Source organism: Dromiciops gliroides, chromosome 3 (assembly GCF_019393635.1).
Source record: "Dromiciops gliroides isolate mDroGli1 chromosome 3, mDroGli1.pri, whole genome shotgun sequence".
NCBI classification, from domain to species: Eukaryota; Metazoa; Chordata; class Mammalia; order Microbiotheria; family Microbiotheriidae; genus Dromiciops; species Dromiciops gliroides.
The window spans coordinates 575,773,024-575,800,737 of record NC_057863.1 but is presented as its reverse complement, the minus strand read 5'-3'; the positions used below and the strand labels follow the sequence as shown (position 1 = coordinate 575,800,737).

The following is a 27,714-nucleotide window of genomic DNA, read 5'->3' as shown; positions in this document are numbered from 1 at the left end:
AAAAATGACTTTCAATTATGCATATCAGTATAGGATGGGAAACATTACTTCACAAAATCATCTTAGCTAATGGTTGCGTAGTCCTCCTCCACCAAAAGTTTACCAGCAACGTGCCTTAGAAATAGAATGGGCAGCTTTGAGTTTTCAATCAAAATTTAACTTCACCAACACATTTCCACCTGATCTGGAGTGATCCTTTACATGATTGGGAAGCTGGGAGAAGCTGCACTTGGGTAGGAAAGTGCCCTTGAAGGAGGAAGAAAGTCTATTGCTGAAGAACTAGAACTCTGAAGCCGGGGTCTGAGCAATGTTTAGCTATTGTAATAGGACACAAAATGCTTTGGCTTCCATGTTGAGCTTTAGGCAGGGTGGGTGCCAGACCTCTGTGGGATTCCATGAGTGAACATCATTTGAAAGGCACTGAGGTTTGCAGATGGTTTTGGTGGAAAATTTGAACAAAGGCTTATTACTCTTAGATTGCTCATTAGAGTTTCATGCCCCTAGAAAACCTGACAGATCTCAAATAACTGACAAGAGGAAAAATGTCAGGAGAAGAAATATCAATGAGACCTAAGGTGCTTGGGTTGGGCAGAGGTCTGTGGACAAGAAACAGACTCCTGAGTTTATGCAAATGAGAACCAGCTGCCAACAGCAGTCTTCTAAGAGTTGGTAGTTCAGTACAGAATAATACAGTACTTAGCTCATTCTCATTGCTGACTCTGGGTTCAGGATGGGAAAGAGGAGGAAACCTGTGGGTAGGTAGAAGACAGTGAAGTAATGGCCACTACCTCCAAGTGTTAGACTTCCATTCTACCATAGGTAGGTAACAACATTCAAGGTGTTACCTTGAGTAACAAAGGAACAAAGGTAGTTCAGGTAGAAACCTCAATTCTCCAAGGTATTTCCAATGCGGACCAGAACCAAGTAGCTGTTTCTGAGCCTGGGACAAGAGTGAGAAAGAACAGGATAGAAGTGAATCTCAGAAATGCAGCCTCTAGATGAGGGGGCAACAAGGGTTATTCTATTTTAGCTACCTAATCTTGCTAAGTTATGCTATGTTTAAGCTAGTGATGAAATGCAAGGGCTATCTGCAAATGTTGCAAGTTGAGTATCCTAGGGAAAAGCCCAGTCATCTGCCCTAGTTAGGACTCTGACTAGGCATTTGGACCAAGAGTACAGGCCTCAAAGGGAAATTGGGACAATGACTTTCCCCAAGATGAGTATCAGAGAGAGAGGCTCAGATACTTCCCATGATTCCACAATGCTTAATAAAGTAGTCCAAGCATTAAAAAAAAAAAAGGTTATCAGAGAATACTGCCAGGAGTATAACAGGTCCTCAGTAAATACCAGTTCACTCACGGACAGATGAGATTCACAAGTAGGAAAGAGCAGATTGATATCTTTCCAGCCCTGAGGTGGGAAATGGAGAATCTTTAAATGCTTTCATTTTTGTTTTTGCATTCCCAGCCCCTAGCAAAGGGCGTGGAACATAGTAAGTGCTTAATAAATGCTTGTTGTTGATTGACCTATTGATTAAGGAGGCAACCTCTGTGGAAACAACTTTTGTTTCACTCCTCCCAAACCCAGTGGAAACAAGGGAAAGAAAAGAGAATCAGTCATTTGGAGGAAGTAACTTAATGTTTATTGTTATTATGCTGGGATGCTTCGCATACAACTAATTTGAAATTATTAAGAAGCGATATAGTATTCATATCATTTTATAAATCACCTGGACTATCTACTGTACTTGAAGGGAACCAAGATCTTAATGACAAAGGTGAGCCTCAGCTATTCTGAAAAGGTTCCTGTTGATGTTCATGGAGAACCTAGCTTCCAGACTGGAAGGAAAACACTACATGTTCCTTGTCATTTTTGCTACTCCCCACCATCCACCCCCCACCCCACCACTTTAAAAGCACTCTACCATCTAAGTAAAATTTCTTTATTATATCTATACCAGCCATGGAGTTACTTAATCCGTAGAGTTTTAATGAGTCCTAACTGTTCAATTGCCTGTTTCTTCACTAGAATAAATTGGACCTCTCTGAGCAATGAGGCTAGTCTAAGAGACTGTCACTATCTCTCTATTTTTTTCTTATGATCATTATAACTGATGTTCCCTATGCCCTCTAGAATATTCATGGGCAGAGGGAAGACAATGGTGGAATTCTTCTCTGTGGCCACAGTAGCTAAAGTTTGCAGATATCGAAGCTGAAGAGCTACAGGAGATTCAGACAGAACCATGGAGGCCGACTTCAGTGATTTAGAAGCATTCATCTCTCCTTCTGCTGCCAGCACCTTGAGTAACAAGGGGACAAAAAAACCAAACCAAAACAAAACAAAACAAAGCAAAAAGAAAAAACATTCACAACTGTGTCTGAATTTTGTTTAGCAGTTTCCACCAGCTCATTCCTGGGCCACTTAGGAATCATCACTGTTCCATCTTTGATGTTATTTTACAAAGAGATGATTGGAAGTTAGTGGCTTCCAGTTGTTCCTTTGGTCATTTATTTATTCTTGGAAATGTTTTCTTCCTCTTATTGCTGACATTTCACATTGCAAGATCTAATTCAAATTCTGTTAACTCTTAATCATGAAGAGCAATGGGTACTTCTGACTTCTGGAAAGTACTATCCTTGCTCTGAAATAATGGGGGGAGGAGGGAGTAGAGATGGACCTCAAGAGGGACCCTGGGTTGTGGATCCAGGGTAGTTGTAACCAGGGGATTCCAAGGAGGGGACACAAAAGTTATGGTTATGGTCAGCAGATCCTGGTGGGGAAGATCCCTGAATTGTGTTGATGAGTCCTGGATGGGCTGGTGGCCAGGAAAGACCCTGAGTCACAGCCCATGACTCTTGTGGGGTTTGCAATGAGGAGAGCCCCTGGTAAGGGTAGAGAGTAGGTCCTAGTAGACATAGTCCTGTAGTTTGGTTGGTAAGATCAAGTTAGGAGTTTAAGGCACCCTCCATTATAGTCCATGAATCCTATGGTAGAATGAAAGTTTCTTGGCAATGGAAACTTTTTCATGTTGTCGTCATGTTTCCAGTGCCTACTACAGAGTCTTGCACACAGTAGGTACTAAAAAGATACTTAATGGTTGAACTGAATTGTATGTTAACAGTGGATGAAAATATCTCAGTGAGGCTCAAGTAGTACTACCTAAGGCAGATGTTTTCTTCCTTGACTTTCTTGACTCCCCTCTACCCTTAGTCTCTTTTAAATTTTATTTTATTATTTCTTTGTTTATTATTGTATTTATTTCTTTACAGGAAATGAATGGCTCTCTAGCTAGGGGAGGAGAAGGAATAAAGCTGGAAATGGCAGTGATGTAAAAACAAAGTTATAAATAAAAATTTTTTAAATTAATGAGAATCATTGAGGAACTTGATCACTCTTTTCACCAACTGATTGTCATTGCTTCTGCACTGAAGTGTTTTCCTACCTTTGTTGTTCAAACTCAATGTCTTGGAATAGCTGGGGCTCAGCTAATTGCACACCAGATATGTGGTAAAGAAAGATCCCACAACAAAAGCTTGTAAAGAGCTATAGGAGGGGCTTTTAATCTCTATTAGCTCCTGGGAGTATAGGAAACATATCCATACAAAAACTAAAAGGTTGGGGCAGCTAGGTGGCACAGTGAATAAAGCACCAGCCCTGGATTCAGGAGGACCTGAGTTCAAATCCAGCCTCAGACACTTGACACTAGCTGTGTGACCTTGAGCAAGTCACTTGACCCCAATTGCCCCACAAAATAAATAAATAAATAAAAGACAAAAAAATAAAATAGAAGGTTGTTCTGGGCTAGAGTAGTGGTAGAACTGGGGAGGCTTGAGTTCACCCCCAATTTTTCAACCACACCAGCCTAGACTGCGGTGAGCAAAGAAGTTATAGAGCAGATATGGGACAGTTCAATTTAATTTTGCCCTTGGGTAGATTGATTTCGGTCTTTTGGACAAAGAGGACATAAAGTCATTTCTAAGATTCTAGAAATGAGGTCTTGAGACTCTAGAGAATCATTTTCTCATGACTTTTAACCTTCTCTTTTATCTTTCCCTAAAAAGTCTTTTAACTCCTTTAGCAACTGCTTTTGCCTGGGGCAGGGGGAAGGGAGATAAAAATATGTTTTTATTATATGCATTGTTTATTTGTACTTTCGCCCTCAGAATGACCAATTGTACCAGATACAGAATTACTCCCTAGACAAAGGTAGAATACTGGATATACCCAAGAAACTACTTGGGGCCAGAGCTCTGCTTAGGTATTATTATTATTATTATTATTATTAGTGTATCTTTATCTCCTCTTGTGATGTGTAAGACTGCCCCAGGTCCAAAGGCAAATTCTTATTATGAATTTCATTATTAAGAATAACAAAAATAGCTAACATTTATATAGCACTTTAGGGTTTACAAATCAGTTTACATGTTATCTCATTTGAACCTCACAATAACCCTGGGAAATTGGTGCTTTTATTATCCCCATTTCAGATGATAAACCTGAAGTGATTAAGTGGCTTGCTTACAATCACACAGCTAAATAAAAAGGATTATTTCTTATCAGACTATCAAATGAATCTTTGGCTCAATTTCCCCCAGATCCTCAGATTGGAGACTGGACCCTAAAAAATGAATGGCCCTTACCTTAGCTCTAGCCTCCCGGGTAGCCTCAGCTTCTGCCGCCATAGACCTTTGCAACTGCAAGGGAATCCGAACATCTTTGATTTCCACTCGGGCCACCTGGATGCCCCACAGCTCAGTAGCATCATCAAGTATTGTCTGTTTCAGAAACAAAAGAAAGAACAATGCCGACCAAGAGATAGGTCACTAACTGGGTGTATTTTTCTTGTGCTCTATATTTATTTATAAGACTCATTCATTCACCTTTTTTCTCCTTTATTATTTATTCCCCTTTTTTAGGCTTGGCAGCCCCATGAGTACTTAACAGGATTCAGTTTGGTTTATAACTAAGGAAGATTTCAAGAAAGTTGAAATCTCACTAGGCTGATTCCTGGAAAGATTAATCTAATCTAAATTGCCCCTGCAAGATAATGCTCAACGTCCAGGTGTGAATAGTTTTCACAAACAGGCCAGGGAAATCAGGCCACAAGGCAAGAGTTTCTAAGAATGGAAGCTCACTGCTACCCCTAGGTTCGTCTTCTAACTCACTCCAAATTTTGCTAACCCCTTCCAAATGCTCAGGGTACTTCACAAACCACTGAGTAAATTTCTATACTTGTTTAAGCCTAAAATAACAAAATTCTTAAAATTCTTCAGAAAACAACTTAATATTTATATAATGCTTTAAGTTTTGCAAAGCACTTTAAATAAAGAGGGTTTCCCAAAAAGTCTTAGTCCAATTTTAAGCACTTATTATCCCCATTTGACAGAAGATAAAGCTAAAGTAGAATGAGGTTAGGTGACTTGCTCAATGTTACATGACTATGTCTGAGGCAGGATTCAAACTCAGATTTTTGTGCCTGAGTCCGACACTCTATCCACTATGCTACTGCATTGCCTCTTGGGGAGTCTTTCATTTATAAAGTTAAATGAAATAAATAAGACACTGAGTTCTGAAAAAAAATATCACTGGAGCTCTCTATGTTCCTAGTCCTCCAACAAACTCTATGTTTGTGAAAGCATGCAGGGGATGGGGAGGGGGGGACCTCCAGAATGAAGCCATGTCTTTGAAAGCCACTGATGGTTGATACTCTGTATATTTACCTGGATGCTATGGGCAATAACTTCTCTGCCAGCTAAGATTTGGGACAAAGTCTGTGTCCCTAAGACATTCCTCAGAGTAGTCTGGGCCAGTAGGAAGGTGGCTTGGTGAACATCGGTGACATTAGCCACAGCAGAAACGGCACTGTGGATTCGGTAGTAGACCACTCCATCCACTTGGGTAGTCACAGAATCTCTGGTAAGGATCTGTAAAAAAGGAAGAGAAGGGCATCAAACCATTCTGGCTCTATATTCCTTTAATAGTTGTGACCTTGGTGTTTCATCTAGGCTTGTGGGTTAGAGAATCTGAATTTCAAATTTCTTTATGTGCTGACAATTTTCTATCCCTTCCCTTCTCCTCCACTATCCCCTCCCCTGGTCATCAATTTTAGCATGAAAAATAAAAATTGAAATCTGTGTGTGTCTTTGTAGAATTTTATGGCTAGAAGGGACTTGAGGTCCTAGGTCTATTCCAACCTCCTCATTTAACTAATGAAGAAACTAAGGTACAGAGAAATTAATTGATTTGTGTCTAAGGTTGTACAACTAGCTAAAATTCAGACAACCTGACTTCAAGCCTGATACTCATTCCAATATACTACACTGTGTATGTAGTCAAGAGCTGGTGAATTTCATATACTGGAGCCTCCTCCCCCCAAGGTATGGCATTCTAATTCAAAACAATGGCATTCTAATGCGAAACATTCTAATTCAAACCAATTATAATAAGAAGTCATAACAATCTTATTTAACTTTTGTGGATCCATTCTGAGGTAGAAAAAAGCTTCCCTCATTCCAGCATTTAATACTTGATTGATCAAAATCAGGGAACAGTTTTTCAGCTTCAAATGTGGATTCTTTTAAAGTAATTTGTTTAAGGCCACTAGATGGCACTAGAGACCATGCAGTATTTTTGGCTAATAAACTTAAAACTCGACTTTTCTCTTGGAGGTATTAGATTGGTTTGGACTGAATTGACCTCGTTTGGATATTTTGTAAAGATTCCCCAGTGTGTAATACCAGGGAAGAAACTCATAATGCTATATCACAGAATATTACAGAAGTAGAGAACTTTCCAAAAGAGTTGACAAACATTACAATTTTGGTAGACAGTAGTTTGTTTTTTTGTTTTTGTTTTTAGGTCGGGGTGGGGGGGGGGGCGCGGGAGGAAGGGCAGTGAGGAGCTCATTGCCCAGTTGGTGAATAGACGTAGAAAAGGGACCACCTCACCCTGCTTTGAGGAAGCCTTCTATTGGCCTCATTTTTTCTGTGAACAGTACATGGACTTTTCTGGTGTGTATTCAGGTGAGTTTGGAACACCTCCATTTTGCTTCTTAGATTAATCAATCTCAAAGCTAAATTCACTCAAAATATCTTGAATTAGGGGTCAAGAAATAAATTACTGAAACTTGCTTACCACTCAGAGCAAACATTCTCTATGTTTTGGGAGAAAAACACAAAGACAACACATAAAACTAGAAGTTTTCCTAAGGGGGAAAAAGACTGCTATTGCTATTATTACTTGTGTAAAAGTTAGGGGAAATCTTTACAGTTTTCCTTCACACATTTATTTCTGCATTTTTATCTAATTCCTCTCAAAATATATATTAAGGTGGTGATTTTTTTTTTACTGTTTACCAAATAGAATATTATCATTTTGAATGGCAGATTTTTATCCTTTAATACTTGAGTTCTTCAAACGATCTGTAATGTGATTGGTATGGGTACTCCCTCTGCTACCACATAATGCTACCTATCTATGATTTATAAGCTGATTTTTGTGGGTTGCTATGGTTAAAATGGAAAAAAAAAAATTCTGCAACCAGCCAGGTGATGAAAATGAAATTAGCCTGGCTTGTCCTGGGACCACTATATACTGATTCTGAAGGCCTTCCAGCTGTGTGGGAACTTCCAAAACTTGCTCTCCCTTGGCACAGCCTTGGTGAACTGAAGCTAATGTGGTCGTGGGCTGCATTAAAGAGGAAGGGTCAGAGATTCCAGGAATGGAGTTGATAATTCAAGTGTACTCTGGCCTCATCTACAATACTGAGTTCAAGTCTGGGTGCAAGGTTTAAGAAGGCTACTGATTAAAAAGAAGAAAAAGGATAGTGATAAACCAGAGAATGTCCAAAGGAAGGAAGGTCAGAATCAAATGAAGGAATTGGCCACGTTTAGCTTGATGAAACGAAGTCTTGGGATGAGTGTAGGGAGAGTTGAGAGGTATCTTCAAATATTTAAAGGGCTATCATGTGGAAAAGGGAGTAGACTTGTTCTGTTTTATCCCAGATGGAGGAACCAAGAGCAATGAGTGAAAGCTGTCAAGGTCAACTTAGTCGAGACATCAGGAAAAAAAAAATTTCTAATAATTAGTCTTTCAAGTGGAATGGACTGCCTCAAATAAGATCCCTCTCATTGGAAATCTTGAAGCTTGGGCTGAACAACCATTTGTCAGGGATGCCTCTGAGGTGTCTTCTAGGTATAGAGCAATGATCCAATAATTCTGTGTTGTAGTGGGAGTTCCTTTCATATATAGGTAGGACTAGATGATTACTGGGGTCACTTTCAACTCTCAAATTCTGTGATATTTGTGACCCCAGAATTACCTCCTTGGAACAATTGTCACAGTAGAGTTGCTGGCAAACCGTATCCAGGCAATAATAACTTACATTTCTATGTCACCTTAGGGTTCACAAAGTGCTTTCATAGCAACAACCAGGTGAGGTAAATCACATAAGTATTATCAGCTCCATTTGGCAGATGAGACAGGCCCTATGAGGCAGTGACTACTTGCACTGAAGTGTAAAAAGTACCAGACTAGGTATGGGCTCCAGCCTTGGATCTGTCCTTAATTAATTCTGTGACTTTGAACAAATCACTTCAATTCCCTGGACATTAGTTTTCTCATTTATAAAATAAGAAGAATGGATTGCATGATCCTTGAAATCCCTTCCAGCTCTAAAATTCTATGATTCTATGAAAAATTATTTGTTTGAGATGTTTTTAAATTTTCCCCATATTTTAGAAGTTTTAACTATGCATTGACTCCTAATTTGTGTAAATTTTTTGGTAGTTCTCCAATTTCAATTTCTATGAAAATCTAGTGTTTCCTATATTCATTTAACACATGAGAAAGGAAATTACTTTGACTAATTATTTCTTTTTCTCTCCTTTCTGGTTTTCTTTCTCTGGGTACCTAACATCTTTGCATTCTTATATGCACTTGATTATTTTGTCCCACTCTTTATCTTGTTGGATCTTTATATAAAAGGTGGGAATGGAGCAGGGAAGAGAAGTTGGAACACAAAGTTTTTTTTTTTTAGTTAAGGTTAAAATTTTGTTTTTACATATATTTTGGAAAATAAAATTCTATTCGGAATAAAAAAAGATTCTAGGACCCCTAACCCAAGAGCCTTGGGAATAGTAATGCCTCCTTACCACTAGCCCAGTGTCCAGCCCCTTAAGCTCTGTAGCCATGGCTAAGAAAGAAATCTCTGTAGAGAAGGAGGTCAGCTTCCTTACCACCAATACCAACTACTGAGCCACTGTCAGCAGCAGGCAAGTAAGCCCAACAAAGCCCTGCAAGTAGTAATACCCTCTCTGACCACTGGCCCTGCTGCTACCAGCCTTACCCATCATCCTAGGAAACAATCCTGCAGAGATGTCACTGGATAACTCCTTCTGTAACTGCTACAATTTGCAACAGCTACAGGTACTGACAACACAGAAAAGAAAATACAGGAAAGGCCTTTTGAAATTCACAAGTGCTATGGAAGTTAGATGCTAAGGAAGCAATAATGGGTAGAAGCTATGTTGCATTTATTACCTTGTAACTTGCATATACTCAAGGAAACAAACTTAAACTTAAAAAGACAATGCAAATGATCCAGGACTTTATAAGAATAAAACTGTCCACTCAAGGAAGGCTACTTGAGATTTCAATATACTTTTGAATTTCTTTGGGGTTTTTTGTTTGTTTTTGCAGGGCAATGAGGGTTAAGTAACCTGCCCAGGGTCACACAGCTAGTTAAGCGTCAAGTGTCTGAGGCTGGATTTGAACTCAGGTCCTCCTGAATCCAAGGCCAGTGCTTTATCCACTGCGCCACCTAGCTGCCCCTACATTTGAATTTCTAATGGAAATTGATCATGAATGATTGGTACCTCTTGTGGGGGGATGTTGCAGGTAACGGTTCGGAGATCAACTTTGACAAAAACATCTACACATGGTAGCACCAGGATCAGACCTACCAAAAAGAAGGCATATTTCAAAATGTATACACTTTAAGTAAACAATAATAATGACAAATTCCTTGAGCTTAAATTGGGGCTCCAAAAGCTTCTATGACTTTTTTATAGCAACCATTGTTTTCTTCACTATGGCCAACAAAGATCCCTAACACTTATTTTGATACTTTTCCTGGTTTGGGGTTTTCTGCTCACTAAAAATCCAGGATAATTTTAATAAGAAAGATATGTGAGGAAACATTTCATTATAAATCCATATGAAAGGCATATTAGCTAGCCCTGAATATCATAGGCTGCTTCCAAGTGAAACTCTTTCTCAATCATCTCTATATTTTAATTCAATAGAAGATCATTACTGTGGGAATCTTCCTGATATTCTACATTCCCTAAATGCCCATTGTATTATAGAATTGATGGTCCTTCCACAGCTGTCTTCTATTTCAAGTCTCTTGAATAGGAAATGATATCTGTAGTTTCTCTGTCTCTAAAGTGTGTTCGTCAAAAGAAGCAAAATAAGATGCTAGGATAATAGTAGCTTATATTTATGTAGAATTTTGAGAATGAAGGCACAAAAACAATAAAATTGGTGTTGGTACTTGGATGCACCAATCCATTCTCATTATCATATGTCATTATAGAGGCAAAAGATGGGTTTTGATTTTGATTACCTTGAAAACAGCTAATAATCCCATGGGGGGGGGGGATTGCTGGGATACTTTCTTCCCCACAAAATCCTGACATTTCCACCTTTTGTCTTGATAGACAACAGATGGGATACAAAATGATGTTTAGCTTCAATTAGCAAAAGTGCGGAGTCTTTTCATTAACAGTTTGGATGGCTTCCCACTGGTCCTTGTGGCATTCTGAGCTAACTCATTAGAGACACATATGACGAGCATAGTCAACCTGGGACATTCAGTAGATAAAACCCCCTGGGAAACAGGTTCATTTGTAAAGGATGGTTTTTCCCCAGCATACTACATGTTGTAACTATTCCATTGTCCCCAGATCAAGCTTTATTTTATTTTTCAGTCTTACCCTGTACAAGTTAGGATGATGTTGCCCTGTTCCAGTGGTTAACTACTGTATACACTTTAGTTGTGCTGGTTCTATATCTTGTCTTTTCTCAAGGTTAGAAGCCCATTTTCTAAGCCTTTGGCCCAGAGCTTCTGAACCTTTTTCAGGTGATAGATCCTTTGGTGGTCTGGTGAAGACATTGGACCCCTTCTCAGAATAATATTTTTATAAATGATAAAATTCATAGGATTACAAAGGAAACCAAATATATTGAAATACAGTTATCAAAACTAATTTTTAAACACAAAAACAGGTTTATAAACCCTAGGTTTTCAACCTTTGTGGGTTTTTCAGTGTATTTTTGGAGGAGGAAGGGAGTGATGAAATTATAATTCTTTTCCCTTTGATGATTCTAGGGTTAACCTGACATGGCCATCCTCTTAATAAACTCCCACAAACAGAAGTATCCTCCACTTGCTGCCAAACAGATCTATAATTATGTAAATACAACTATATAAATACAAATCTTCTTTGGGCTTCTAAGTACTTTATTTTGTAGATACTTGGCCTCTTGGGAAAACATCCTAAGGTGATAATCTGATAGAACTATAACTAAGGCAAGGCCAACAGCTCAGGCGTCATATTACACTGTAACCTAAGCTTCATGACCTTCCATAGACTCTACACTACATGATGCCACCCTCTCCTGATGCTTGCCTACTCTACCTCTTACCTATTGACTTCCTCCTTCCACCTCTTCCCAGGGTTTGAGGGGCGGGGGTTGAGAATTGTTGTACATGCCACCAGAAATGGTTCTAGATCCTCTGGGAGCTGGGACAACCCCTCCCTTAGCACAGTGACACATAACCAGAACAGACTATCCTCTTTCTCATCCCATCTTTCCAACACATGTGAAGATGCCTTTCTTTTTGATATCCATCCTTTGATTTGTCCTGTGAGGAGGGCACCTCTTAAAGCAATATTCACCCTCTTCAAATTGTATGGCCCAGACCAAACCTTTATCAGTGCTCTGAATTGTAACCTAGTCCCCCCAAAATTAAAGACAAGTCATTTCCTCCCTCTAGTCATTCTTGTATCTTCTAAAAGTCCTTACCAAGTGGGAAGTAGGAGATGGCATGAAAGATGGGTTAAGTCCATATGATTTCCCCAGGGGTCCCCAAACCCACTTTGGCTTGAATAAGTCCGCCGAGCAGCTCAGAAGGGCATTTAGAAATCAAATCTAAATAATTTCAGGGACATAATGTTTCCTTTTTAGGGTTTTTGATTCTCCATGGGGCCATAGTGGTATTGCCTAAACTGTCAACAAAGCTTACATTCCAGAAAACATTATTTCTCACCTGGTCCTTTTGCTTTTTTTGCTTGTATTCGTCCAAGTCGGAATACAACAGCCCGTTCATACTCTTTAACAATCTAAGAGAATAGTAGAGTGGGGTTAGCCTTAATATTGTCATTCAGCAGCTTTTGGGAGTAACCTCTATTATCTCCCTAGGGTGTTACCTTTAGGCACATCCATACAGAGAAAGGAAAGGTGATGACCATCAACAGGAAAGAAAGGCAAACCAGGAACCAGCCACAAGCCCCAATACCTCTACTGTGGGCATCTATTGAATGAGTAGAAGGAGAAAGGTTAGTGCTATTGTCCATTAATGAGCACTGACATCTTAAATGGCTGCCATCTAGTGGAGAATGGATGGATTTATCTAGTTCTGCTAAAGTGATCCACATCAAAAGCTCACGTTCATGTGGGACTTTATTGTCTATTAATGCTCTTTTCTTACACTACTCACCAAAGTTACACAATTGTATCACCCAATTTAAATCAATTCAGTTGTCAAAACACTTATCAAGTATCTGCTATGTGAGAGGCAGTGGGCTAAGGGTTGAGCATAGGAAAGCAAAAAAAGGAGAAATTCCTTTCAGAAACTTCTATTCAACTGGGGATATGGTATGCATCCAGATAAGTAAATACAAAGAGATTTGAAGAGGGAGTATCTGAACATCGGCTACACTTTTACAATGAGATATTTCTGAGATGAAAAAAATGTAGAGGTATATACTGAAAAAGTAAACAGCTTAAAGGTCACATTGATGTTTTATATGACAGATTTGTGTGGTAGGAATGTGACATCTCTGTATAGTCCTCATTTTACAGATGAAGAGACTGAGATTCAGAGAGATTAAAGTGACTTGACTGAAGTCATAGATGTACTAAGTGACAGAACTGGAACTTCAATTTCTAAGCCTGTGGTCATTTCTAATACTCCACACCTTCTTTAAGCCAAAAAAAGTTTTCATTTGTACTGCTAAACTTGTAGAAAGAACCTTTATCTACATTCTGCTTAATTTCTACCCCTACCACCAAATTATCTCTAAATGACTAAGTTCTTGCCTTTTCTTCAGCAGGTGGCATTTTGAGCTACATTAACCTTTCTTGACACTCTGCCTTCCATGACACTGTTGTTTGTTGGTTCTCCTCCAACCTATCTGAGCACTCCTCAGGTTTACCATCCTCTAAAGCGTGTGTGTGCCACTCAGGGCTCTTCAATTCAACAGTTATAATCTCCAGGTCACCAAATGGTTAATAATACAGAGATCCTGCTCTCAAGTAGTTTATTGTTTAATGGAAAGAAAGGCATGCATATAAGTAGCAGTAATATAAAAATCAAATGTGATAAGTGCAAAGGAGAAGTCCAGGCAAAGTGCCTCTACTTTCTGTTCTCTCATCCTCTTCCAAACCCTCTGCAATCTGACTTCTGATTTTATCCTTCAACTAAAACTGCTTCTTTGAATGGACCTCAATTGCCAGATTTAGTGGCCTTTTCTAAATCTTCACTGTTCTTGACATCTCGGCATCATCTAGTGCTATTGACCATATGGATATTTAGGATACTGTGTCCTCTTCGGATTTTGTGACCTTGTTCTCTCTTGGTTTTCTTTCTACGTGTCTGACCACTTCTTTTTAGTTTTCTTTGCTAGATCTTCACCAACATCATGTCCACTAATTATGCATGGCCCCTAAGGTTCAAGCCTAGGCCTTCATTTATCTCCCTATACCTTCTCACTTAGTAATCACATCAGCTTCCATTTATTCAATTTTCATCTCTATAAAGATTAATATTTGGTCTATTTATCCAGTTCTAATGTCTGTCCTGAGTTTAACTTACAGATTGCTGCCTGTCTATTGGAAATTTTTAACTAAATGACATCTCTAGTTCAACATATCCAAACCAGAATTTATTATCTTTCCCCACAAACCCATCACTCTTCTAAGCTTCCCTAATACTCTCAAGAGTACCATTCACTCAGGATCAACATTTTGGCGTCATGTTCAACTCCTCTCTCAAACGTATCCAACCTCTAATCAATTGCTCAGTTTTGAAGTTTCTTTCTCTACACAATCTCTCACATAGATTCCCTTCCTTAATTCATAGTCATCCTCCAAGTTATGGTCTTCATCACCCTACTCCTGAACTACTACAAAAACCTTCTAACTGGATGCCTTACATCAAGTCTCCTTCCACTCAAAGCTATGCCTCACACAGCTACCAAAGCGATCTTCCTAAATCACAAGTCTGCCCATCACTCTCCTACTCAAAACCTTCCAGTGGCTACTTATTACTTCTAGGATCAAATATCAACTTTTCTTTCTGGAATTTAGAGCTATTTACAACCTGGACCCTTACTATCTTTTCAGCATTTTAATACATTAGTCCCCGTGCTCAGCAGTCCAGCCATGCTGGCCTTGTTTCTCACACATAATGTTCCATCTCCTGCTCTCCTGTCTTTGCACTGGCTAATTTCCCCCTCCCTCATGCCTGTGATGCCTTCCCCTCTAACCTCTGCCTGGTAGATTCCCTGTCTTCTTTTAATATTCAAGGCTCAGTTCATGCATCAACTCCTCCATTAGCCTTTTTTCAGTCCCACACCAACCCCAAATGCTGGTGCCTTACCCTTCAAGGCTGCCTTCCAGCCACTCTATATTTAACTTGCACATACCAATTTAAGAACATGTTGCCTCCCCTATCAGGAGGGAGCTCCTTTAGAATCTCAATCTCTTTAGTGCAGGGGCAGCTAGGTGGTGAAGTGGATAGAGTGTCAGACCTGAAGTCTAGAAGACTGATCTTCCTGAGTTAAAATCTAGCCTCAGACACATACAAGCTGTGTGATCCTGGGCAAGTCACTTGACCTGTTTGTATCAGTTTCTTCATCTGTGAAATGAGCTGGAGAAGGAAATGGTAAACCACTCCTATATCTTTGTCAAGAAAACCCCAAGTGGGGTCACGGAGAGTCAGATATACCTGAACAATAAATAACATCTTTACCTCTTAGCACAGTGTCTGGTAAATAGGAAGTATGTAATAAATGTTTATTGATTAAGACTCAAACAATGACTGTTAATTTGATCCCAAGTAATAGAAGATTTGCATGGCTTACCTATAACTCTGGGTGAGCACCCCTGTTCAGTAAACTCTCCCTAGGATTCCTATACATATTTTATAAACATTCAAGACTACTCTGCAATTTAAGAAACCTTTGATTTGTCTTATTTATCAAAGAAAAAAACATTTGGAAGATCCTACCCATTCTTTATTTCCTATCTAGTAAAAGAAATAGTTACAGATGAAATACATGCATAGTTTTCATTTGCTTAGCAACCTCACTGGAAAAAAACATCCTTTATAAGATAAGTTTTTACTAAGCACATTAAGACTTAGATTATAAACCAAAGGACTGTAGGAGACTGGGAATTTGCAGATTTTAAGACAGGGTGGATAAAAAGGTGTCTCTAATATTAAACTATAATAGTGACTGCTGTCTGAATCAAGGTAGGAGGAGATGGTATGAAATTGGTCAAGTGAACTTCCATTTCAAAGTTGTTGTCTAGAAACATACATATCTTTCTTGGTTGTATATCAAGGGGTTGATCTGAATAAAAGGGCCTAACCTAATTAAGCTTATTGAAGCCCCATTTTTGATTGAGCCAGTGCTACCAAAAGGTTTTCCTTTTGCAAGGTCTCTAATGGAACGTTCCCCTACTTCTGGAAACTTGAACCCATCCCCATTCAATACATGTTATTACCAGCTGAAAGTAATACCTCCCTCCTCAAATTTTTTTCCATCACTTGGTCTATCTCTATCCCTTACCTTTATCACATTGTACCTTCAATCTTACTTCTTTCTCTATCATGACCCTTCTCCCCCCTACTCAATGATATATTAAGCTCAGTGGATAGAGCACTGGTCCTGGAGTCAGGAGGACCTAAGCTCAAATCTAGCCTCAGACACTTAACACTTACTAGCTGTGTGACCCTGGGCAAGTCACTTAACCCCAATTGCCTCACAAAAAAACAAACAAACAAACAAAAATAGTGATTGAATGATATATTAAGCTCCTTGAGGTCAAGAACAGAGTCTTTTTTCATCTTTGTATCTCCAGGTACTAGGACAGTCTTGCACATGGTAGGAGCTTAGTAAACATGTGTCGAATTTAATTTTATTGAATTACTCATCAGAGACTATCAGGTACAACAAGACCAGGAAGTTCAAGGGCAGAGATGGCCTGTAGTAACTAGGCAACTTCAGTGAAGCCTGCCTTTAGTCAGAGGGAGTGATGCAACAGCTCGGTGTAACTTTTATAGTAAATGTGGTAAAAACTTCAGTGAACTTGGCCCATTTGAAGAGCAGAGGAAAAAGTTCAGTATCCCTATTTGATGGAAAATAGAGGAAAGAAAACTGAGCCTGGCAGAAACCTGGGTTCAAATTTGATTCTAACCCTGGTTTTGCAGCTGAGGATAAATCACTTCACCACCTCCATGAGTTTCATCTTCATCCCTTTGTAAAATGGGCATGAACATATTTAAACTCACATTCCTACCTTGTGTGTGAGAGGGCAGTGCTTTGTGTACTTTAAGGCACTTTAGAAATATGTCCTAAAATGGACAGTGGATAGAAAGAATGAAGACAGGGCAAGGTTCTGTTACTAGGCTATAAGATCTTTGAGAAGGACTGTGTATTTCTTAAACTGTGTTTCTGCCTCAATAGCTAGCACAATGTGTGGTATATAGTAAGAACCTATTAAATGTTTGCTATATATTTGTATGTATGCATAATTGTGTAACACCATGCCCTGCACACAATGGATGCCTAATAAATGTTTAGCGTGTATTTATATGTATGCATTATTATCTAGTATAATGCTCCATACAACATAATATTTACCATGTGTATTATATGTTTCATTGCATTTCAGCCTGTATTTAGACTCTTTCATAGAGAAAATGAATTTGGGGGAGGGGGGGCAAAGAGGGTTAAGTGACTTGCCCAGGGTCACACAGTTAGTAAGTGTCAAGTGTCTGAGGCCAGATTTGAACTCAGGTCTTCCTGAATCCAGGTCTGGTGCTCTATCCACTGTGCCACCTAGGTGCCCCCAGAGGAAATTAATATTAACATGTCAGAGCTAGATCTCCCTACAGTATTATTTTCATCTACTTGTAAAAACCAAGTCAACTCCTCTTCCCCACTATCTGCACTGGATGGGTATAAAGCATAAGGGTTCAAGTGAGAAAACATCAAGCGGGATCTTCCAGTTGGAGATGCTACATGGGAAAGGACAGGTGCCTAGCACATACAGCCAAAGACATTTCAGGGAGTGTCAGAACGAGATCTGTGTAGGCTGGAGGCACACAGATACATCTGGATCCTGGTGCAAAGATATGAACCAGACCAAGGGAGCTGCTTTTGACATTTGGAGACTATCAGAACTCCCAAGGACTGAGGAAAAACATTGAACCTGTAATACAGTGGGTTTGCCTTTCCATCTAACTATTCAGGGATTTCACTAATTCATGCACTGAGTTCTCTTGGACTATGAGTTCAACCTCTGGGGAGGTAAACAGAGCTCCCTAGGAAGGATCTCGTCAATTTCTTTACTAAGAGCTATGGTCATTTCTTTGTTCCTTACTTCTTAAATAAACCTGTTCTATTTTTAATCCCTTTTTTTAGCCTGAGTGCTTACAGAGGAACTAAAGGTCCTTTGAGAGACATGAGGCAGATTCTGATGTTTCCAGGAAAGCCATTGTATTCAAGAATGAAACAGAGAACACAGGAGATATTGTGACCCAGTTAAAATACAGTGTCCCAAAAATCTTAGAATAGTTTTAAGCTTTTAGTAACAGAAAACTGCACTAAGTTTTGAGGGGCACCCTATATATTCTGATGAATTAATAGTTTCAATAAAAACAGTACACAGATTTGGGATTCAAGTGTGAAATACAACTGTGTCAAAGAGAGTATGAGGGTAACAATATATTGGGTAGTTTTCATTTAAGGATAAAGAAAGCGGGTATAGCAGATACCAAATACATGATACAGATATAGCTCAATAAATCATGTGTATAATGTTCAGTCAGAAAAAAAAATGTTTTAGATGTGGAGGTCACAGAACACAGCAGTTCCTCTGGCAAAAATAGAATTGTGTATGACATTTGTAATGAAAAAGGGTAGATCTTTTCAGACTGCACAAGACCATGTCACAATTTTTATTATAGCATAAGTGGGCTGATTTCAAGAAAAAGCCCACAAAATGAAAGAAAAGAAGACTACCCAGGGATCGTAACAACTGTTCAAATTAGTGGAGGGAATTCCCCTGGGGGGAAAAGGAGAAGGCACAAGAGGGGACTTCAGGGAAAGATTGGAGTGTTGGAGTGGTGGGGTGGGGGGGAGAGAAGAAAAGAGGTGAGTCCAAATAAAGAAGTATTTCAAGTTGTTGTAAGAGAGGAAAAAGCAGGAAAACAGCTAGAGACATATAATAGGTGTGGTAAGCAAACATTAGTGGGAAGAGACAGCCTTGTCTGAAGTCTCCAGAGGATTCAAAGAAGAAAGAAGGGGGGGAAGGAGGGAAGATTGGAAAGAAGGAAGAGAATATTCTAAAAGATTGATGGTAGAAAAGACCAATGGGGAAAAGAAGCCTGCTCTAGATGGAGCAAAAGACCTCTAAGAATGGAGAAGATAAAGAATCTGAAATATAGAGGAAGGGGTAGAACAAGAAAAATTAAAGAATGTTCAAAGGAAGCCTTGACATATTACCTCTAAATTGCACAAATAAGTAGAAAGCATGAATTTAAAATCAGTGTAACAAGTCTTGGCACATGCTGAAAACCCAACTTCTGGAAGAATTGTAATGATGTGTAATGGAAGTACCTTGGAGAAACATTGGAGCATGTGTAGACAATCTGTAACTGGTTCTAATTTGCTAGCCATGTGGTTAGAACTGGGAGTGCCTTTTTAAAAGGACTAATAATTAGAGTAAAAGTCCATATCTGTTTTTACCCCAAGGAACAAAGAACCTTTGGGACCCAGTCCAGGGTTAACTGAGATGAGGACTCATCAGGGAGCACTGGTTGAACTAATGCTGGAACTGATGCTGGGGACTGAGCTAACTCTGAGCTCACACTTTCTAGAAATCAAGGTGGTGAAGGGAAGTGTGTCCCTAATATGAGAGGACAAATGATTATCCTTCTTATTCTTGTTAAATCTAGAAAAGGAGAGAAAGGAAAAGAAAAGAAAAAAGAGAGGAAGGGGAAGGAAAAGTAGAAGAGGAAAGGAAAGGGGAGACCCAACAAATACTTGGTTTATAAATGTATCCCAGCAAAACACTATGGAGTAAGTTAGCCAAAGTTCCTGGAAAATGAAGAATGGTTAAGCTATATTTACCAAGAAAAAGTTTGTGAGATCATATTAAAAGGAAGGAAGAAAGAGAAAGAAATAGAAATCAAGGTCTTGCAGATAAAACCTATCCATGTTAACAAAAATGCAGAAACTTATAAATGTGTAAAAAAGTTGAGAACTAGCCAGAAAGAGTTAAGCAAGCAAAAGAAAAATAATGAAAGTTTTAGAATATTGAATTTATAAGAAATGTGCATAAAATCTATGCAAATTTTGCAGCCTCTTATAATCCCTAACTTCCTTCATGGATGGACCAAATAAATGTTCCCTTCTGCATAAACAGCTAGCACCTCTCCTCACCCCACATTACCTTTTATTTATTTGACATATACTTACAAATGTATATATACCTCTCCCCCCCCCCACCTTAGAATATTGAAAACCAGAATTGTTTCACTTCTGTCTTTGTATACCTACCCAACCTGGCACCTAGCAGGGTCTTAATAAAAGCCTGTTCCTAATTGATTAATAGGAAAATGAGGGGCAGCTAGGTGGCACAGTGGATAAAACACCGGCCCTGCATTCAGAAGGACCTGGGTTCAAATCTGGCCTCAGACACTTGACACTTACTAGCTGTGTGACCCTGGGCAAGTCACTTAACCTTCATTGCCCAGCCAAAAATAAAAAGAAATAAATAAAAAGAAAATGAGTGGCCCAATTGCTTCTAAGTAGAATTTACTATACTATATCTCAGCTCTGCCATTTGCCACCTGTTCAACCTTTATAGTTTCAAGGAGTATCATTGGAAGGTATCTCAGAGGTCTGGTCCAACCCCCTCATTTTCTAGATGAGGAAACTGAGGCTCAGAAGACAAAATTTGAAATCAGATCTCATGACTTCAAATTCAGTGGTCTTTGTGTTAAACTACATTGCTTCTCTTGGGCAACTCATTTGACCTCTCTGGGCCTTAATTTCTTCATCTGTAAATTTTGGACTAGACCGTCTCTAAAGGTCTCTTCCCCTGCAAGTCCTATGAAATCCATATCTGTGATAGCTTCTGAAGCTGCTGGTTCCATTGAGGGATCAATGGTCACACAGTAAATGGCAGTCATAGACGTATCCCAGTTTTCTGTCCTACAGGCCTCTCAAGATTTCTGGTAGCTCAGGAAGGACATCAGTCAGAGCAGCTACCTCCTGGCTCCAAGCTGGCAGCCAAACCCTGGGCTTTTCTGAAAGAGTTACTTCCCCCTCTGTACTTCGAATACAAATTGTTTGTCTGAGGGGGAAAAAAAAGAAAACAAAAACAAAAAGCAGCCTTGACCTGTCAGAAAATCCCCTGGGTCCCACCCAGCTAGTGCGTCATCAACCGCCAAACACAGGGCTCAGCTTCGTTAGACGCTAAACTTGCTGCAAAGTGAATAAAGGAGAACACCGTGGATCTTCCGAGAATTACACCTGAGCATTACAATTACCCAGGTTGCTCCTGCTAGGAGAATTGGTGGTGCCTGAGCTTGTCATTAGCCGCAGGTGAAAGTGAGAGGCTGCTGGGTTCTGCTCTGCAGGGAGTCAGCCAGGGCAGGAACCAACGGGATCCCGCCAGAGCCCCACTCGGTGCTTCCTGCATGCGCCCGCTGGCAACTTCCAATCCTGCCTTTCTTACTTTGTGATAAAATCGGTGAGCAAAGAAGTAGCGTCTGAATCTGGAGATCAAAAGTATTCATGGGGGGCAGCTAGGTGGCGCAGTGGATAGAGCACGGTCCTGGAGTCAGGAGTACCTGAGTTCAAATTTGACCTCAGACACTTAACACTTACTAGCTGTGTGACCCTGGGCAAGTCACTTAACCCCAATTGCCTCACTAAAAAAAAAAAAATTATTCAGGGAAGAAAATGTGAATCAACTTTGCTATTTTCCCACTTCTCAATTTTCCTAACGGGCTGCTATACATTTCTGAGGAAAGTCTCAAAATCAAGATTTTCATCATTATGAGGAAGCAGTGAAGTGAGTGCAGTGTGACCCTGGACAAATCGTTTTAACCTTTATCTGCCTCAGACAACTGTTGGACACAGAGGTCCTCATCTGTGAAATGGGGATAATAATGGTACCTATCTCCCAGAATGATTGTGAGCATCAAATGAGATATATTTAAAGCACTCTGGAAACCTTAAAATGCTATATAAATCCTAGCTATTATTATTAGTGATGATAATAAAAATCATTAACATTTACATAACACTTACTATGTGCCAGTCACTGTGCTAAGAGTTTTACAATTATTATCTCATTTGATGTTCACAACAATCCTGGGAGGTCAGTGCTAGTATTATCTGCTCTTAACAGATGATGAACTGAGGCAAATAGAAGCTAAGTGATTTGGCCAGAGCAGAGCCCTATTACAAATATTAGCTATACCAAAAATAAAAACCAAACAAAAACCTTCAGTTGGGCTTTGCTACTCAGCAATCATTTTACTACAGTCTTACTACAGCATGGAATGGCAGAGAGAAGATTCCACTTGGGATGAAGAAGACTTGATTTGCTATGTGACACTTAACCTCTTGGTGTCTTAGTTTTCCCATGTAAACAAAAGGGTTGGCTTTAATGGCTTCTAAGGTCCCCTTTGACTCTAAATCTATGATTCTATGCTCTTATTTAATTTCTCAGATATATAGCCAAATCCTCTTTCCTGGAGTCACTGAACCTTGAGCAGTTACCCTTAAAGAAGTTGATAGAGCTTTCTATTAAGAATATCAAGGTCATTCAACTAATTAGTATCATTAAGCATCTACTATGCACCAAGTACCATGCAAGGTGTGTGGGATATATAGACAAAACAAAGTCATTAGGGCAGCTAGGTGTCAAAGTGGATAAAGCACTGGCCCTGGATTCAGGAGGACCTGAGTTCAAATCCAGCCTCAGACACTTGACACTTACTAGCTGTGTGACCCTGGGACAGTCACTTAACCCTCATTGCCCCACAAAACAAACAAACAAACAAAAAAACTAAAGTCATTATGAAGTTCACCTTCTATGAGGGAAACATATAAGGAAATACAGACTTATATGAATACATGCAAGTAAATATGAAATAGATAAAATAGATCAACAAGCATTTATTTAGAAAGTCATTGGGGTGGGAAAGACACTAGCAAGTGAGGTAATTATGATATGGCTGGAGTTAGAGGTGGCATGTTGAGTTGAATCTTAAAAAAAGCTAGGGACTCTATGACAAGAAAAATGAAGACGGAGGCACTTCTAGGTCTGGGGCAAAGTCACAGACAAGGCAGGTGAAATGTTGTGTATGGAGAGCAACAAGGAGGTCAGTGTGGCCAGAATATAAAGGGTGTGCAGCAGAGTAATGTGAAATGAGCCTGAAAAGGTTCATTGGAACCAGACTGTGAAGGGCCTTAAATGCAAAACACCGGAATCATCCATTTATTCTTAAGGCAATAGAGAGCTATTGGAACCTCTGGAGCAGAGAGGTAATATAAGACGTGTGCTTTAGGAATATCAATTTAGTAGCTGTTTGGAGAATGATTTGAAGAGCAGAAAGGCTGCAGGTCTCATGACATATCCCCCATTCATACCAAAAAAACTTATCAGCCTTGTTGCTTCTTTTCTCTTTCTCCTCATGAAAAGGAGGAGGGTCCCTGTCCTCTCCAAAGCTAACGCTTTCACTTGTGACTTTGATCTCTCACACCTTGCTCCATCAACTATATCCTCTTTAACTTAGACATTTCAGTCTCTGCCTTTCTAGTGGCTCCCTCCCACACTTACCAACATATTCAATTTCCCCCATCCTTGATAAGGATGTGAACTGGACTTGTAGTTCTATAGGGAAACCCTAGATGAAGAAATTCCACTTTATCAATGCAGGTCAGCACTTCCTCTACAATGTATAGTGTTAGAAATTTGCCTAGAATGCTAAGAGGTATATCTGTGCATACATATATGTATACGTATACACACATGCATGTGTGTATGTGTATTATATGTGCCTATATCTTATATATTTATATTTTTGTATATCCTACATAGATAAAGAGAGGGACTGATTGTTTACTATTTTTGCAAAATGTTTGCCTATGGCAGAGGAGAAAAATGGAACTCAAGGAATTAGAATATATATAATGTATACATATAAATTATGTACATATATACATGTATGTGTGTGTCAGTGTATGTATAATCTTACTCATTTCCTCTATTTCTTTACCAATAACTACTTTCCCCATCCCTTTGTAATCTAGTTTCCATCGCTGCTACTCTACAGTAATCATCTCTAAAAGTCCCCAACAACTTTTCTTTTTTCTTTCTTTCTTTCTTTCTTTCTTTCTTTCTTTCTTTCTTTCTTTCTTTCTTTCTTTCTTTCTTTCTTTCTTTCTTTCTTTCTTTCTTTCTTTCTTTCTTTCTTTCTTTCTTTCTTTCTTTCTTTCTTTCTTTCTTTCTTTCTTTCTTTCTTTCTTTCTTTGTGGGGCAATGAGGATTAAGTGACTTGCCCAGGCTCACACATCTAGGAAGTGTCAAGTGTCTGAAGCTGGATTTGAACTCAGGTCCTCCTGAATCCAGAGCTAGTGCGTTATCTACTGCGCCACCTAGCTGCCCTTGTTGTATGCACTTTCAGAGAAAGTCACTCCATTGCTAGTTTTGCTTAATTGTTTTACTTTGTTACAAGAAACCTTTCACAGAGTGGAGGTAAACTGGAAATGTTTGTCATGTAAAGGCAAAACATGTCCATCAATCCATTTTTTTTTAAGAAAGAAAGCTAAGGCTTTACAAGGCTTGCCCAAGGTCAGTCACACAGCTAGTAGAGAAGAAATCAAACTCAGGTTACAGTGTCATCTATTCAAGCTGCAAAAACTCTCAGAGTCATCTAGTGCAAACCTCTTACTTTACAGATGAGGCCCAGAGAGGCAGTGATTTGAGCAAGGTCATACAAGGAGCAAGGATCCGAGGCAGATGCGAACCCAGATCTTTTTTAGACCAAATCCAGGACTTCTAACTCCAAGACCAGTACTCTTGTCATTTTTATATTGTGTTAATGGGTATCACAAAGCTTCACACATACAGAAGGGAACTCAGAGGCCATCTTGTTCAGGTCATATCTGGACAATAATCCAATAAGCCTGTCAAGCTATCATTCAAACTTCATTTAAAGAGTTCCATTGAGAGAGCATCTGCTAGCACATACCAGCTCCCTGACTTTGAGTTAGTTCACAGGCTCCCTGAACCTCAGTTTCCTCAGTTAAAAGATTAGGGGATTGAATTTGATGATTTCTGAAATTCCTTTAGCTCTAAATCTTATAATGCTAAATTGGGGGAGAACTTCTAAGGATTAAAGAAGATAGTTGAGGAGGGACTCAGACTGAGATATTTACTAATTCCCTTTGCTCCTTTCTTTAGAGTAAACATAGCAATGATGGAGGAAGGATGGAAGAAAGTGTGAGTGGAAATCTGTCAGAACAGTTCTTCAGTGACATAGAAAAGTAGAATAAATTATCCTCAAGAGGATTGCTTTCTTTTTTTTTTTTTTAGTGAGGCAATTGGGGTTAAGTGACTTGCCCAGGGTCACACAGCTAGTTAAGTGTTAAGTGTCTGAGGCCGGATTTGAACTCAGGTACTCCTGACTCCAGGGCCGGTGCTCTATCCACTGCGCCATCTAGCTGCCCTGAGGATTGCTTTCTTAACCCAAAAAAGGATACAATTTTTCTCTGAGAATCCATTTATGCAAAGTGTATTCATCTTTCCAGTTTTTAACTTGGGTTCATTCCCAACATGAAGTAGTATACATCAATCATGAAGGAGATAGGGTGTTCTCTATCCTTCTCTCCTCTTATCAGTCTTGACTTATGATTCCTTTTTCCTTTCACTCATAAGATAATCAAATATCTGTCGAAGATCACAGAAACCATCTACTACCTAACTCTTCCACAAAATTAATGTAAAAGTTAACTATTTTTCCATAAGTGAAAAAATATAGCAAGTCATAAGCTCTCCTCCCCTAATCAGGAAAATTAAAGAATGGTCCAACTAGTCTCCTGTGCTCTAAATGAGAGAAAGTCCAGGCTTCTCTATTTAGTAAAATGCAGGTCAAGATCATGTTACATTTAAGTGTTCATAGAGTTAGAAAGGAATTTAGAAACTATGGAGTATAAGCCCACCATTTGCAGATGAGGACATTTAGAGAGATCCAATGATTTACCCAAGGGAGCAGAGACATTAAATAGCAGAGTCCAGGATTTGAACCTATATTCTTTTTTCTTTTTTCTTTTTTTTTTTTTTGCTGGACAATTGGGGTTAAGTGACTTGCCCAGGGTCACACAGCTAGTAAGTGTCAAGTGTCTGAGGCCAGATTTGAACTCAGGTCCTCCTGAATCCAGGGCTGGTGCTCTATCTATTGCACCACCTAGCTACCCCTGAACCTATATTCTTGGCTTCCAGGTCCTGGATTTTTTTCCATTATATCGCATTACCCATCTGCAGTGCTTACTATACCTATTCCATAATAAAACAAAGAAAAGAAAGGAACCTACCAACCAAATTCTCTTTATCCTGCTTTTCAGGGGAGGACACCCCAGAATCCATCACATCCTCAGAGAAGTCTTTCTCACTGTGCAGTTGTGGAGGGATTCGTTATCAGAAAGCAGATGAGGTGCAACTGTGAGGTCAGAAAAGGAAGAAGAATGAGTACATGAGAGATGGTTCTCATTCAGGAGCACCCCTAGAGATTAGTAACCCAGGTGAAGGGAATCTGTTTCCATAAACAAAAACCAAATACTCTTTGTTGGTTGACTCTGCCTTCTATAGAAAGAGGACTTGAAGAATGTAACCCGCCAGTGAATAATGATATTTGAAATAGTTTGGTTTTTAGAAAAAGCAGAGTGAGATTTCGAGATCATCCTGGAAAGGACTATTTTCTCCCCATGTTCATACGATCTCAACAAGTATTCTAGTTTCCTTACCTCTAAAGAGACAAGTCAACAATAATTCAATAAGTGCTTAATTCATGCCAAGCACTAGGCTATGTGACACACCCCCAAACCTCTTCCACATAGTCCTATCCATCCAACCAGTCATTTCTTTTTCATTTGCCCTCCCTACCCCTCCTCCCTTTGGCCTTATTTTCCTCCTCCCTTATCAAATTACTTTCCTTTCAAGTATTAAGGTTTATTACAAATATTTATTACTTGTAAGTTATAAGTATTTATTAAGCACCTTCTTGATACTAGCTGCTATAACAGCTATAACCTGAAGCTACAAAACAAAAATGAGCAAATCCCAGTCCTCAAGAGGCTTACATTCCACCAGGATATACAGATCAGTCAATATGAAGTATTTGTCTCTTTGCACTTCAAAAAATCAACATGGTAATTTATTTTGTCTGGATTGGAGGCAGTATCTGTACATTTGATTCCCAAGTGATACTGTAGATATCTTTAAGAAAATGGGTTATTTTATATCATTTTATCATAGATTGTTCAAATAAATTATTCTTTTGTCACAAAAAAAAAATCAACATTGTAAAATTCATTTGTTCTAAGTTCAAGTATCAGTGTTACTGCTCACTGGCTATGTAGCCTTGGGCATTTTTCCCTTAACTTTTCTGGGCTTCAAATATCCTCCTTTATAGGAGAGGGCTTGAACAGATAACACCTAAGGTCCCTTCTATCTCTAAAGCTTATCAGTGACCTTTCTAAGCTCCCGGCATTCAGTCTCTTTTCCCACAAGTTCCCCAAAAGTACACCAATTGTAGGTGTCCTCGCTATTTCTGTCAGGCATAAAATAGGATAGAATATTAGACGTTTAAATTAAAGTGAAAGAAGAGAGGGCATGGCAATTTAAAAAGTTTCCTGTGTTGGACTGATATGAAAGGATTATTCCCTCTCCATTCTTATGAGTTATTTTTGGCTAAAGATGTAGTATTTCTGGTATTCGACTATACGTTTCCTGTCCATAACCAAACTTTACTTATTCCTCATTGATTCAAGAATATGGAAAGGATGAGAAGTGAAGTAACTGGGCAACACAAAGCTTTCCATCATTGGGTACTTAAGA

At 39.2% G+C, this 27,714-nt stretch overlaps 1 protein-coding gene across 1 annotated transcript; it reads right to left on the bottom strand.

Annotated features, from left to right (window-relative positions):
• Window positions 1-1,668: 1,668 nt before the first annotated feature.
• STOML3 (stomatin like 3) lies at window positions 1,669-26,458 on the bottom strand. The gene is made up of 7 exons (XM_043997419.1): window positions 26,193-26,458; window positions 12,495-12,598; window positions 12,335-12,407; window positions 9,876-9,958; window positions 5,721-5,924; window positions 4,641-4,775; window positions 1,669-2,298 (listed from the first exon to the last, which is right to left on the bottom strand). Exons 1-7 carry the CDS (start codon window positions 26,242-26,244, stop codon window positions 2,077-2,079), a joined length of 873 nt encoding a protein of 290 aa, XP_043853354.1. The 5' UTR covers window positions 26,245-26,458; the 3' UTR covers window positions 1,669-2,076.
• Between the last annotated feature and the right edge of the window lie 1,256 nt (window positions 26,459-27,714).

Excerpts from the sequence above, each read along its gene's own strand:
- STOML3 (XM_043997419.1), bottom strand. The coding sequence starts at position 26,244 with ATGGATTCTGGGGTGTCCTCCCCTGAAAAGCAGGATAAAGAGAATTTG. Across the intron at positions 9,959-12,334 it reads AAAAAAAGCAAAAGGACCAG|GTCTGATCCTGGTGCTACCA; the intron begins GTGAGAAATAAT and ends TCTTTTTGGTAG. Across the intron at positions 4,776-5,720 it reads TTATTGCCCATAGCATCCAG|ACAATACTTGATGATGCTAC; the intron begins GTAAATATACAG and ends TTTCTGAAACAG.